This window comes from Mauremys mutica, chromosome 5, assembly GCF_020497125.1.
Source record: "Mauremys mutica isolate MM-2020 ecotype Southern chromosome 5, ASM2049712v1, whole genome shotgun sequence".
In the NCBI taxonomy this organism is placed as follows: domain Eukaryota; kingdom Metazoa; phylum Chordata; order Testudines; family Geoemydidae; genus Mauremys; species Mauremys mutica.
In genome coordinates, this window is record NC_059076.1 from 100,072,288 (window position 1) to 100,086,515 (window position 14,228).

Sequence of the window (14,228 nt, forward strand, 5' to 3'; positions counted from 1 at the left end):
ACGTGGGACAGGCAAAGGATTAATACACCAGGGAAGCTGATAACCAGAGTAATGTCTAGAACCTTGGGGAACGAAACAGCTGGAATCGCGGGAAGTCGCTGGTCCCACTCCAGCAAGCCAAGCAGCACCTGTTCAGGGACGAAGATGGCAGTGAGCGGCCCAGCGCGGCCTCGGGGCTCAGAGCAGAGCTAGAAGGCAAAGGGATTTTCCTGACTCGCGCGGAGGGGCTCCCCGCCTCGGCAGGATTCCCGTGGGTTTCCTCTTTTGCTCCCAGTTCGCCCTGCAGTGACCCCCTAAGCCCCGGGGGCAGCTCAGCCCTGCTGGAGCGGGCAGTGCCCGAACAGGGGGTTCCCTGCCGCCCGCCCGCCTGTCACACTCGCCTAAGAGCTGCCCAGCCAGCGGGCGCGGGGGAGACGCGGGCAGGACCCCCGCCACACCAGGTGTGAGCCGGGTGCGTGCCCTCGTCCCTGGGCTCGAGGGGAGGACTGATGCCAGTGGCCTGAGGCCCCGACCGTGCTCAAGCTGCCATGCAGGGGACACGGTGGTGAGAAGCCCCCAGCTGTCCTCGCATCCCCCCGCTTCTTCCTGGCTCGTCGGGATCGACCAGCCCCAGCCGGCCGGCTCGGGACCGCTGCTGGTTTTGGCGCCAAGCGGGAGGCAGCGCTGCTGCGGTCGTGCCCGGTACTGCCTGCCCCGCCGCCGCCCTGCCTGAGCTGGGCACAAGGCGCGAGAGAGACGAGCCGGGGCGCGGGCTTTATTGCCAGGCTGGGGCGGGGATCCCGGCTGGGCGGCGCTGCTGGGCCAGGCCCCGGGGGAGGGGGTGGGGGGAAGAGTAGCGCGGAGCCTCCTCCTGGGCTGTTCTTCCCCGGCCGGACGGAGAGCGGCACTGTGTCCCCGCGGCGCGGCGCACGCTCCGCCTGAGCCGCCCCCTCTCAGCCCCGCTCCTGCCGCCGCCGAGCAGCCTCCTCCCCCCACCTCTCCCCGGGCAGGAGCCGCCGCCGCCGCACCGCGGAGCAAGGAGGCAGCGGGAGCAACCAGGGCGCCGGCCGGCCGGCGGTGGCGGAGCAGCTGCAGCACCCACCCGGCACGGAGGCTACTCAATGCTGCACCTTCCGGAGCTGCATGAGGTAAAGGCGGCTCCGGGTCCCGCTTCCCTCCTCCCCGCCCCGCGGCAGCACTGGGGGAGGGAGGCTCTTTGTAGGCTTCGCAGAGCTAGTTGGGTGAGGGGCTCCGGGGCGGGGAGGGGGCCTGGGGCTGAGGGCACCTGAAGTTGAAGGAACAAATGTAAAGTGGAGAGTGGCCTGATCCCCTCCCGGGGGGGCTGCCCCCCTCTCGGGGGGGAGGTAGGGGCCAGGTGTGGGGCTCAGCACTTAGCTGCGCGGGGCTGGCTGGCCGGCAGCGGGGTTTTGTTTGGGATCCCAGCCACCTCCTTCCTTCCCCCCCCTCTCCTGTTGGTCTCTTTGCCTCCTGATAGTTTTGAGGCCTAACTGCTTAGGCCTCGTCTCCCAGCTCTGAGGCTTCTGTGACGGCCCCAGAGACCCGCTGGGGCCAGGATTTGGCCCTCCCCGACCCCCCTTTGGCAATAATGGGCTTTAAACTTGGGGCATCCTTTGATCTGGGTTAAAATTTCATTGTAAAATATGAGGCTGCAAACTAATAATGTTGGGCTGGAGAAGCCCCGCACTGAAAGGAGGCGCTGGAGGAGGCTGGAAAGGCAGGAGTTTGGGGGAGAGAGGTGGCTTTGTGAGGGGCGTCAGTGAAGCCCTCCCCAAGGGGTTGGGGTGCAGGATTTTTGCCCTCATGATATTAAGTGGGGCCTTCTGTGAATTGAGGTTTAGAAATGGAAAAAGAGGGCTGAAAGTCGTCTCTGTTCCGCTGAACTTTTGTTTTCTGACCGATAGAGGCCGGTAGAGGACTGTGGAGAAGGAAAGTTTATAACCAGTGGCACCAGGATGGACTTTCCTGCTACCCAGCCAAAACCTCCTGCCGATGGCAAGATCATCTACTATCCTCCCGGAGTAAAGGAGATAACAGACAAAATTACTAACGATGAGGTGGTCAAACGGTTGAAGGTAAGTGTCTCTTCTCCTCACCTCTCAGCATTTGCCCCTTTAAGCACTACCCAACTAAACAAACATTTTCATCTCTGCCTTGGGAGCTCCAGAGTTTTTTGATGTAGTTGACATGCATATTACTTACCTCCAGATCCTCCTGGCAAAATTTGTATTATTTCTTTTTCAAAGGTCTGTGATTTACTTTTGTCACTTTGGTACCATATTGCCATGTCTGCTTTTATATATTCACCTAAAGTGGTGAGGGGTTGAATCAGTGTACTAATTTGTGTGTTTTGTAAGCTAATATTTTAATTTGGCATGAAATAAATTAAACTACCCACAAAGGGTCAGAAGTGGAATTGCAAATATGGATTACAGGAAGCTAAGTTTGTTTTTAAGTGTGACGATTATTGAGAGTTCCAGGGTTTTGAAAGATATGTCATAGTCCAAGCACGGCGTGATGGGAGTTGATTATATTACACACAAGTAATTGTAGTTTAGAAAGGTGGCTATTATTGATTATAAAGTTACCTGTCATTAATTTGTAGCATGTTACAAACGTAGAAGCTGCATTTCTAGAGTTTCACGATTAGACTGATTCTTCTTTGTGTACACACTGCTTCTGAATTATATAAAGATTATAAAGTTTTGTGTTCAGACTATTCAGGGCTTGTCTACACTTGAGGGTTAATTCAGATCAAGGTAGCATGTGGATTTAGAGTGAAATAGCTGTTCTGGAATAATTTCATATGTAGATAAGCCCATAGTGTAAATAAAGTCACAAAGTTGTTAAACTTTCATAAGTAAGAGGGATTGTCACAAGTATTTTTCTCTCCTTTTTTTTTGTTTTGTGGACTCTGAGGTTTACAGATGGCTTTAAATCATTTTTTTTTTCCAATGCAGAACATTCAAATTTGCCTTGTTAACTTCTGTGCCATGGCATATTATTTTTAAATGTATGCTGAAAGTAGAGGATAAAGTAAGGTATTGATTAAATATCAGGGTCACTCAATTGGTAGTATTGTGGTCTTTTGAATCTTCAACTCTCTGGCCCAGTCTTAAGCTAGGATTTGGGTCCATGCTCAGGATGGATGGTATACTATGTAGTACTAGAAGGTTTCTGACTGTCTAATCTGATTATATGGCTCCCATCACTGTAGTAGCTGGGTGTCTCGCAAGTATTGAAAAACAGAACTAACAAATTACTCTTTAATCCTCTAGAAGAAGTAACTTGATTAGTTTTATAGGTGATGTGAAAAAATGTTCCTCTGTATACATTTAAAAAATATATTTAAGAAATAAGTTTTGCATTTAATTTTGGAAGTGGCAAAGCCTGTGGTTATCTCGTGCATAAGTGAGTTCCATAGCATGGTTCCATCTCTTGTGAAAGCTCCATCTCTCATGAGGCTCACCAAAAGTTAATTTTTTTCATTGTTCCAGTGGAACATAATTGTGGGGGGTCATGATTGTAGAGGAAATGTCTCCAGACTGGCTCTGGCTAACTATCTCCAAAGGGCTTTGAATGTTAGGACAGAGATCCTGAATTGGAGTCTATAGAGAATGGGGAGCTAGTGTAGTGTGGAGAACATGGGTAAAGTGCCGTTTCTAGATAATTGTAATATCAAGTCTGGAAGTCATGAATATATAGATTACTGTGGCCAAGTCTATGAGATGAGATATGGCATAATTTTCTGGTCAGTAGCAGATGGAAGAGGGTGTTTTTCTCCCCTTTTCTGTAAGAAAGCATGCTCTTTTAAAAACAAACATAAACTTCTTTCTAATGGAGTTTTAAAAAGTTAGTTTGTAGGTTTTGAAAAAACAAACCTTTACAATTTAGGCATAAATTAACCTGACAGTATACCTTGAAGCTGAGGTCTCTGCCAGCCTCTGGTGGCTGCCTGTGAGTAAACTAAAGATGCCATGGCTCTCTTTGGAAAAATTAGAGTATAACTTTGTGTTTTGGCCATCTTTGGGCCTGTCCACACAGTTTTTGATTCTAGTCTAACCAGTGAAAGCCACAGTCAACTTAACTGGTTACAAAACCATTATTTGATTTGTGTCTGTACAGCTTTCTGCCATCAAAACTGGATTTTGTCATCTAGACCTAATACTTGTAATAATGTGCTTTTATTATTATTTTATTTATAATTTATTACTATGTTTAATTTTTTATTATTGCAGCTTGGGTCATTCTGGGAACCTGTCCCATTTTGCATCAACAGCATCACTCTCAGCTAGGACTCGTATTTTTGTTTGTTTAAAGTTTCTTCCCCCACCCCCTCTTTCTGCCTATGATTATGGGTTGTGAATGAGGCTGATCTCCTGCAAAATAAAGTGATGAGAATTCTAAAACGGCCTGCATCTTCTGGATGATGTAGCGAGGAAGGCCCTCAAGGGTAGCATAAGCATATGGAATAGAATCAGGCTCTTAATGAATTCCATTGACTTCAACTTGTATTGGATTAGACCCATAAATTGGTACCCTTGTGACATGGGTAAAGTTCATTTTGGATGTCTTAATTTCACGGTTATTGGAGAACTAGTTTTAATTGCTAGTGCCATGGTTGGAGGTGTGTCCATACTGCAGAACTGTGTGCCTAATTGGTTAAACTAAAGAGTGTGCCACACTAGATAGCTAGCAGGTGGTGGACAGTTAAGATTCATATGTTAACTATGTACTGTGTGGATACAAACTGTGTTTTAAGCCAGATGTGCCTCTTACTGATTAAAGACACTGTAAAAAGTTGCTATATGATTGTGGTTTTCATCCCGTTCTGTTCTACGAACAAGTTCCAAAGTTAAGTGAATTATCCCAGATAAAAATGTCAGTTTACTTACACTGTCACTACATGATCAGTATTTAATTCTTTATTTTGTAAAGTGCTTTGGGATAACTTAAGCATGGAAGTTGTTTTATAAATTCACATTTGGCTCTGTTGTAGATTAATTTATTAAAATCGTTTTTAAAATTGTGCATAGTTAAATAAAAACATAAGACTGGTCATACTGGGTCAGACCAGTGATCCATCTAGTCCAGCATCCTGTCTTCTGACAGTGGTCAATGCCAGATTGTTCAGAGGAAATGAATAGAACAGTGCAATTATCAAGTGATCCCCTGCTGTCCAGTCCCAGCTTCTCACAGGCAGCGGTTTAAGGACATCTAGAGCATAGGATTGTATCCCTGACTATCTTGGCTGATAGCCACTGATGGATTGTCCTTCATGAACTTACCTAATACTTTTTTGAGCTCAGTTATAGTTTTGGCTTTCACAACATCCCCTGCTAATAAATTCACAGATTGACTGGGCATTGTGCGAAGAAACGCTTACTTATGCTTGTTTTAAACCTGTTGCCCGTTAATTTCATTGGTTGAACCCTGGTTCTTGTGTTATGTGAAGGGTTATATAACAACACTTCTTTATTCACTTTCTCCATACCATTCATGATTATAGCCCTGTATCATATCTTTCCTTAGTTGTCATTTTTCTAAATTGAAAAGTCCCAGTCTTTTTAATCTCTTCTCATATGGAAGCTGCTGCATATCCCTAGTAATTTTTGTTGCCTATCGCTGGACCTTTTCCAGTTCTAATGCGTCTATTTTGGCTTGAGGTGACCAGAATTGCATGCAGCATTCAAAGTGTTGGCATACCATGGATTTATATAGTAGCATTATGATATTTACTGTTTTATCATCTGTCCCTTTTTAATGGTACCTAACATTCTGTTGGCTTTTTTGACTGCCGTTGCTCATTGAGCAGATGTATCCACTATGGCTTCAAGAGTTTTCTTGAGCGGTAACAGCTAATTTAGATCCCACCATTTTTACTTTTAGATTTGGGATTATTTTTTCCAATATGCATTACTTTGCACTTATCAGAGGGGTAGCCGTGTTAGTCTGGTTCTGTAGAAGCAGCAAAGAATCCTGTGGCACCTTATAGACTAACAGACGTTTTGCAGCATGAGCTTTCGTGGGTGAATACCCACTTCTTCGGATGCAAGAATCAACACTTATCAACATTGCCTTTCATCTGCCATTTTGTTGTCCAGTCACTCAGTTTTGTGAGATTGCTTTGTAACTCTTCGCAGTCAGCTTTGGACTTACAGAATCACTTAAGATAGTTATAATCTGTAAACTTTTCCACCTCACTGTTCACCCCCTTTTCTAGATAATTTATGAATTTGTTGAACAGCACCTGTCCTAGTGTAAAGTAGGGTGACCAGATAGCAAGTGTGAAAAATCGGGACCGGGGGTGGGGGAAAAATAGGTCCCTATATAAGAAAAAGCCCCAACTATTGGGACTGTCCCTATAAGATCAGGACATCTGGTCACCTTATAGTAAAGATCCCTGGGGGACACAACTATTTATCTCTCTCCATTTATTCCTACATTTTGTTTCTTATCTTTTACCCAGTTATGAGAAGACCTTCCCTCTTATGTCATGACTGCTTACTTTGCTTAAAGGCCTTTGATGTTGGATCTTGTCAAAGGTGTTCTGAAAGTCCAAGTATGTTATATCAGCTTGTCCACTCTTTTGTTGATACTATTAAAGAATTCTAATAGATTGCTGAGGCATGATTTCTCTTTATAAAAGCGGTGTTGACTCTTCCCCAACATATGTTCATATACATGTCTGATAATTCTGTTCTGTTCTATCATTTCAAACAGTTTGCGTGGTACTAAAGGTAGGCTTAGCAGGGTGTAATTGCCAGGATCGCCTCTGGAGCTTTTTAAAAATGTTGGCGTCACATTAGTTATCAGCCAGTCATCTGATATAGAGGCTGATTTAAGCAATAAGTTACTTGCTTAAATATACCAGAGTTAGTGGTTCTAGAATTTCATATTTGAGTTCCTTCAGAACTCTTGGGTGCTTTATTACTGTTTAATTTATCACTTTTGTTCCAAAGCCTCCTCTACTGACACCTCAATCTGGAACAGTTCCTCAGATTTGCCACATAAAAAGAATGGCAAGTTGTGAGGATCTCTCTCACATCCTTTGCAGTGAAGACTGATGCAGAAAATTCATTTAGCTTCTATGGAACAACCTTGTCTTCCTTGAGTGCTCCTTTAGTACTGTGATCATCCAATGGCACCCCACTGATTGTACATCAGGCTTTCTGCTTCTGTTTTGCTTTAAAAAAATTATTTGCTGTTAGTTTGTGTGTCTTTTGCTCATTGCTCTTCAAATTCTTTTTGGCCTGCCTAATTACACTTGACTTGCCAGAGTTTATGCACGTTTTTATTTTCCTTGGTAGGATTTGACTTCCAGTTTTTAAAGGATGCTACTTTGCCTCTAACCACCTCTTTTATTTGGCTGTTTAGCCATAGTGACATTTTTTTTGGTCATCTTCCTATTTGTTTTTTATTTGGGGTATACATTTAGTTGGAGTCTATATTATGGTGTTTTTAAATAGGTACCATGCAGCTTGCAGGCGTTTCACTTTTGTAACTGTTCCTTTTAATTTCTTTTTAACTAGCTTCCTCATTTTTTGTAGTTCCCCTTTTTGAAGTTAAGTGCTATTATGGTATTTTTCCCCCCCTACAAGGTTGTCAAATGTAATTATGTTATGGTCGCTGTTACCAAGCAGTTCAGCTATATTAGTTCTTGGACCTGTTAGCACTAACATTTCTAAATGTCTTTTCAAAGTCCATACTTGGTTATTCTTGGCAATGTAAACAAAAATCTCTTGTATAACTTCATCAGTCACATGGGAAAACTTTAATGTAGTTACATATAAACTGATATAATTACCATCAATATTATTCACTAGTAACTTAATGATAGACTTACTTTAAAATGCCATTATTAAGTCAAAATTATAGCAAATGTTTACATAATGAGCAGTGCAAAACTGTCTGAGGTCGTTATGCTGTATGCATCTTCTGTACCACTCCTTACCATTATCTACCTGTTGAATTTTTTTTGGTAAAAAGAGAGCATGAAATGTGACCAGCTCAGACACAGTTTTGCACCATTCACTATGCAGTTTGGGAAATTTAAGTTTGTGACAAGGCTTGGGGGTGGGGAGAAAGGCACTTCACAGTGTTTGTTTGTTTTTTATATAGAGCCATTAGTGTAAACAGTACTGTATAGTACCCATAGGTGGTACTATACAGTACTGTTTACACTAGTGGCTCTATATAAAATGTACCAAATGCCTAACAGGTCCCTACCTCAAGGGATTTAGTCAGAGGCTCACAATAGGTACCATACAGTACAGAAAAAATATAGAACAGTAAAAGTGCATTATATACTGAATACTTAATGGAATTGGTAGAGGTTTTTTTGAAGGAGAGGAGAGAAGGGAATACATATTCAGAGTACAAATTTCAACAAATCCTTGCAACATCCTTTTTGAGGTAGGTTTGTTAACCTATTTTATATGTGACAATGGAGATCTGTAGAGATTATGACTTGTCTCAGGCCATGTAACTGTCTAACAGAGATGAGATTAGAATTTTGAAGTTTTTTTCCTCTCCTTTGTGATCAGTTAATTAGACATACTACTTTTCTTCATGTAAGGGAGACAGGTGCTGGCAGAGTGTTTACTGTGATGGTTCCTTCATTTTGGAACTCACTATCTTGCCTTCTCTGGGACCTGGTCCCTTAGTACCTGGATTAGTTAGCATTTGCAGCATATTTGGAAGTTGCTTTTCCCCAGGATTTTGGTTAGGGCATGGCTTGTGATGGCTGGAGGAGTTTGGATAGACTTTATTTATCCACATATTAGCTGATAGATACTTGTATCAACATAGGATGAGCAGTTCCTTTCCACTTACCTGTTTGCCTGTCTTGTCTAGTTTTATATTGTGTGCTCCTTGGAACAGGGCTTTTGTTCTGTTTTGAATGTGCTCTTGGAAATAATCACTTTTAATAATACAATATATTTTATATTATGTTTGTTAATTTATGGAATGGGTGCTTAGAGCAAAGGAAGAGGCTCTCTAAAGGTCTCTAAACATATGGAAGTAGTCATGTTGAGAGTACCTGAAGGGTATGAATTGGTGTGTTATCTATGGAGAGAATCTGGTAACTGGTATTGGACATTAATGTGTTGGAGATTTTTGTGTGTGTTTTGCTTTTTGAGAAAAATGTACCTGTATTAAGTACCTTCATGGATAATTGTAGCCAACTAGTACTTAATAATGCTGTTTTTCCAATAACATATCTGAAATTCCAGTTCTTATCAGTACTTTCATGACTTAGGGCCCCAATCCTGCAAACACTTAGTTCTCTCCTTAACTTTATGCATATGAGTAGTCTTGTTGAGGTTGGTGGGATTACTGTTTGCAGGATTTGAGGCTTACAGGAAAAGAGTAGCCTGGTTATTATAGAGATCCATAGATAATTATTCTAGCGCTTCAAAAACTTTAATTACTGCAACTATAAGTACAAAGTTGCAGGGGCAAACTGAGTTTGCAAATGTTCTTGAGCTATTATTGGGTACACAAGCCTAGGGCCAAATTCCTATTTTTTTTAGTTTACTCAGTCTAATTCTTTCAGTTAGTTTTACAGTTGTAACAATCAAGTTTCTCATTAACTAGGACAGATCACTAGTCAGTGTATAAGAAATCATGGTCTGGCTTTCTTTTTATTAAAACAACAAGAGCAAACCAGAATGCAAGTACACCTCTACCTCAATATAAAGCTGTCCTCGGGAGCCAAAAAAATCTTACTGCGTTATATTGAATTTGCTTTGATCTACTGGAGTGCGCAGCCCTCCCCCCCCACCCCCCCCGAGCACTGCTTTACTGCGTTATATCCGAATTCTTGTTATATCGGGTCGTGTTATATTGAGATAGAGTTGTATGTATGTTTTGCAAGCTCTCTGACGTTAGTAATCCTAAAAGCATTCACCTTATGTAGGCTTCCAACTCACCCAAATATTATTGGTCCATTGGAAAATAAAGGAATAAAGTACTTCATTTTTGACCACAGTAATTTTCTTATTCTAAGTGCAGCAGCTACTAATGGCAAACTCACATCTCCAGAATTACTGTGGTGGTCTCCTGGCAACAAGAGGGTAAGTTTATTCAAACAGGAGGGTCCCCAATGATCGAATGTGTGCATCAGCCCTGGTGTAGTTTGCCTAGTTTTATGGTCAGTCTAGTCAATAACCCTTTATAGTACTTTGCCTTAGGCATTATTTAATGGACACTATTCAAGGCCTACTCTGAATAAAGAATTATTAATTTTCTCATGGACTTTTCTGTGGTGCTCCCTGCTATGGAATCGGAGTGCTTCACAAACACATATGAATTAATCTTCATAACACTCCTCTGTGAAATGAGGAGATGTACTGTCCCCATTTTACAGATGGGGAACTGAAGCATGGACAGATTAAGGTCAAAAGTGCTAATTTATTTTGGGTGCCCAATTTGAGATGCCTAGGACCTGTTTTTTAAAAGTACTAAGCATTGTGTATATCACTTAATATGTTCAAAGTACAGCTCCTATTGACTTCAGTTACAGCTGTGAGTGCTCAGCACTCCTGGAAATCAGTCCCCAGGGTCTCAAGTTGGGCACCTAGAAAATAAGGAACACACAATTAATGACCGTCTGTGAAAAGTTTTTAGTTTTAAGTGGGGGGAGGGATAGCTCAGTGGTTTGAGCATTAGCCTGCTAAATCCAGGGATCTGGGGCAAAAATCAGTACTTGGTCCTGCTAGTGAAGGCAGGGGGCTGGACTCAATGACCTTTCAGGGTCCCTTCCAGTTCTATGAGATATGTATAGCTCCATATATTTATTTATTTAAGTGACTTGACTAGCATTACGTAGGAATTGTGTCACAGGGATAGAATCTAGTTCTCCAGGGCAGCATTCAACTGCTTTAACCATGAGACCATTTTTTCTCTTACTGCTTTATTCACTGCACACTTTCAAAGGGAGAGGAAAGATGGTCCAATGTTTAGGGTGTTTGGGAAACCTGGGTTAAATTCTTAGAAATCGTTAGAGGAGCAGTGGGCTCTTTTGGGGGTCCTCTGCTCAGTATCCCCTTCTGATTTTTAATCTTTGACCTTCACAACTATTCCTTTTTTCTCATTCATTGTCCCAAGAAATCATTTGTGGCTTGGGCTCAGTGGTCCCTCCCCCTTGGTTGAATGGTATAGGGAAGGTAGATTGGAAACTTCTCATAACATAAGAACAAGGGGACATTTGATTAAATTAAAACGTGGGAAATTCATAGTGTGTGTAATTAAACTGTGGAGCTTGCTGCCACAGGAAATCATTGAGGCCAAGGTCTTAACAAGATTCTAAAAGGGACAGGACTTTTATATGGAGTATCAATAGTTTTCATAATAAATTATAACAAGTTTTGTGGAAGGGATATTAAACCTTGTGCTTCACGGCTTAAGCCAACCACCAACTATTTGAGATCAGGATTAGAGCTAATGTGGTGTCCGTGTGCACCTAAGGGTGCAGATATCTCATATCTGCCTACTCCTGGGTTCTTGTACCTTTGTTTGGACTAGATCAGTGGTTCTCAGACTTCTGTACTGGTGACCCCTTTCACATACCAAGCCTCTGAGTGCGACCCCCCCCAATAAGTGAAAAACACTTTTTAATATATTTAATACCATTATAAATGCTGGAGGCAAAGCTGGGTTTAGGGTGGAGGCTGACAGCTCGCGACCCCTGGAGGGGTCCCGACCCCCAGTTTGAGAACCCCTGGACTAGATGGACCTTGGGTATGGTCTAGAATTCTTACATTCCTAATGTATTTGTTCCAAACTTGTGCTTAGGAAACTTTTTATGCCAGCACATACCAATTTGTATTTTACTTTGTATAAGATTAAACGTTAATTATTTTTTTGTATTGGGATAATGCCTAGAGCGGTGGTCTCCAACCTTTTTATGCCCAAGATCACTTTTTGAATCTAAGGGCAACCCAGGATCTACCCTGCCCCTTCTCCAAAGCCCCACCCTACTAACTTCATTCCCACCTCTCTCCGTTGCTTGCTCTCCCCCACCCTCAGTCACTTTCACCGGGCTGGGGTAGTGGTTTGGGAGGGAGTGTGGGCCCTGGGCTGGGGCCGAGGGGTTCACAGTGTGGGAGGGGGCTCTGGGCTGAGCCTGGGGCAGGGGATTGGGGTGCATGAGGGGATGAAGCATGCAAGCTCTAGGAGGGAGTTGGGTGCAGGAGGGGGTATAGGGTGCTGGCTCTGGGAGGGGCTGGGGGTTGGGGTGCAGGAGGGGATTGGGGTGCTGGCTCTGGGAGGGGGCTCAGGGTTGGGGCTGTGGCTCCCGGTCTGCGGCAGGCGCAGCAAGGCTAAGGCAGGCTCCCTGCCTACCCTGGCCCCACACCGCTCCCAGAAAGGGCCAACACGCCCCTGCGGCCCCTGGGGGAGGGTGGGGGACATGTGGTTCTGCATGTTGACCCTCTCTGCAAGCACCGTCCCTGCAGCTCTCCAGACCAATGGGAGCTGTGGGAGCAGTGCTTGCAGGCAGGAGCAGCGTGTGCAGGGAGACCCCTGTCCCCCCATGGCCGCACTGGCCAATTCCAGGAGAGGTGTGGGGCCGGGGTAAGCAGGGAGGCTGCCTTAGCGGCAGTCACATTGCACTGCCGGAGATCGCGATTGACTGGGAGATCCTCTAGGAGTGACCAGTCGACCGCTATCAACCTGTTGGTGACCACTGGCCTAGAGGCTTCAGCTGAGATCAGATCCACATTGTATAAGATTACAAACACATGGTAAAAGACAGTCCCTGCCCAGAAGAGTTTACAGTCTAAAAAGACGAGGCAGAAGAATGGTGGGAGAAGAGAAGTGTGGCATTACGCATCTGTATTCTTCATAGTAATATTATTATGAGTATGTCAAAATCATGGTGTATTTTGTACAAGATAAGGCATGTGAGGTATCATTGGAAAGGTTATGATTTATTGAATATGATTATCCTACTTGTATGCATATATATAATTTTTGTATCTAAAGTTAAGGATATTATCTATGCATATATTACAATTGTTTACACTTGGGGAATGCCCACTAGACAGAATGCATTCAATTTAGATGGCTAGCTGGAAGGGCAATTAGGGAGAACAATAGCTCTTACACGATACTAATCTCTCACTGGGGAGCCTTCCTGGGAAGCTTTCCTGGGGACACTGAAAAGAGTCATGGCAGTGGTGGCTCTTCAGCTGTGGTCACCAACCGGTCGATCACGATTGACTGACTGATCCTAGAGGATCTCCCAGTCAATTGCGATCTCCGGTGCTGTTGCCTACCCCGGCCCCACACCGCGCCCAGAAGTGGCCAGTGCGGCCCCTGGGATCCGGGGTGGGGGGCCAGGGGTCTGCCCCGTGTGCTGCTCCTGTCTGCAAGCACCGCCCTCACACCTCCCATTGGCCGGGAATGGGGCGCTGTGGCTAATGGGAGCTGTGGGGATGGTGCTTGCAGAGAGGGGCAGCGTTCAGAGCAATCTGCCTCCCTACCCCAGGGACCGCAGGGGCGCATTGGCCCCTTCCGGGAGCAGCGTTGAGCTGGGGTAGGCAGGGAGCCTACCTTAGTGGCAGCCACGATACGCTGCTGACCAGGAGCCGTTGGAGGTAAATGCTGCCCAGTGGGAGGCTGCATCCCAGCCCTGAGCCCCCTCCCAGATCCAGCTCCCCATACCTCTTCCTGCACCCCAAGCCCCAGCCCTGATCTCCCTTGCAGAGTCAGCACCCTGTACCCATTCTTGCACTCCAACACTACCCCAGCCCAGAGCCCCCTCCTATATCCCCTCCTGCACTCCCTCCCAGAGCTTGCACCCCTCACCCCTTCCTGCACCCCAACCCCCTGTCCCAGGTTCAGCCTCCCACACTGCAAACCCCTTGGCCCCAGCCCTGAGCCCACACTCCCTCCTGAACCCCTACCCCAGTCCGGTGAAAGTTTGTGAGGGTGTGGGGATGGTTTGCATAGGGCGGGGCATCAGGGAAGGGGCAGGGTAGATCCTGGGTTGCCCTTAAATTCAGAAAAGTGATCTTGGGCATTGTAGTGAGTCGGTGTGGCTCCCCTCCTGCCCGGCAGAGGGAGCTCCCTTGCCAACCCCCCCAGTGGGCAAAGCTACCACCACCAGTCCCCGCCCCCCCGGAAGTCAAGGGGCGGGGCAGGAAGTAGAAAAGGAGCGCACCAGAGCTCAGTCAGAGGCCAGCCACCGCCGAGAGCAGATGTGCCGGCGGGAGCTCCCGGCT

At 45.2% G+C, this 14,228-nt stretch overlaps 1 protein-coding gene across 3 annotated transcripts in view; it reads left to right on the top strand.

Moving 5' to 3' along the window:
- Positions 1 to 944: 944 nt before the first annotated feature.
- Positions 945 to 14,228, top strand: part of PDS5A (PDS5 cohesin associated factor A) — a 163,412-nt gene continuing 150,128 nt past the window's right edge. Inside the window, exons 1-2 of one of the 3 annotated variants that reach the window (XM_045019338.1) lie at positions 945 to 1,127; positions 1,902 to 2,072. In XM_045019338.1, the coding sequence (XP_044875273.1) occupies positions 1,101 to 1,127; positions 1,902 to 2,072 (198 nt within the window). In that variant the 5' untranslated portion in view covers positions 945 to 1,100. Of the gene's footprint in view, positions 1,128 to 1,153; positions 1,221 to 1,901; positions 2,073 to 14,228 lie in introns of those variants that run through there. The other 2 variants (XM_045019340.1, XM_045019339.1) reach the window with 2 other exon arrangements.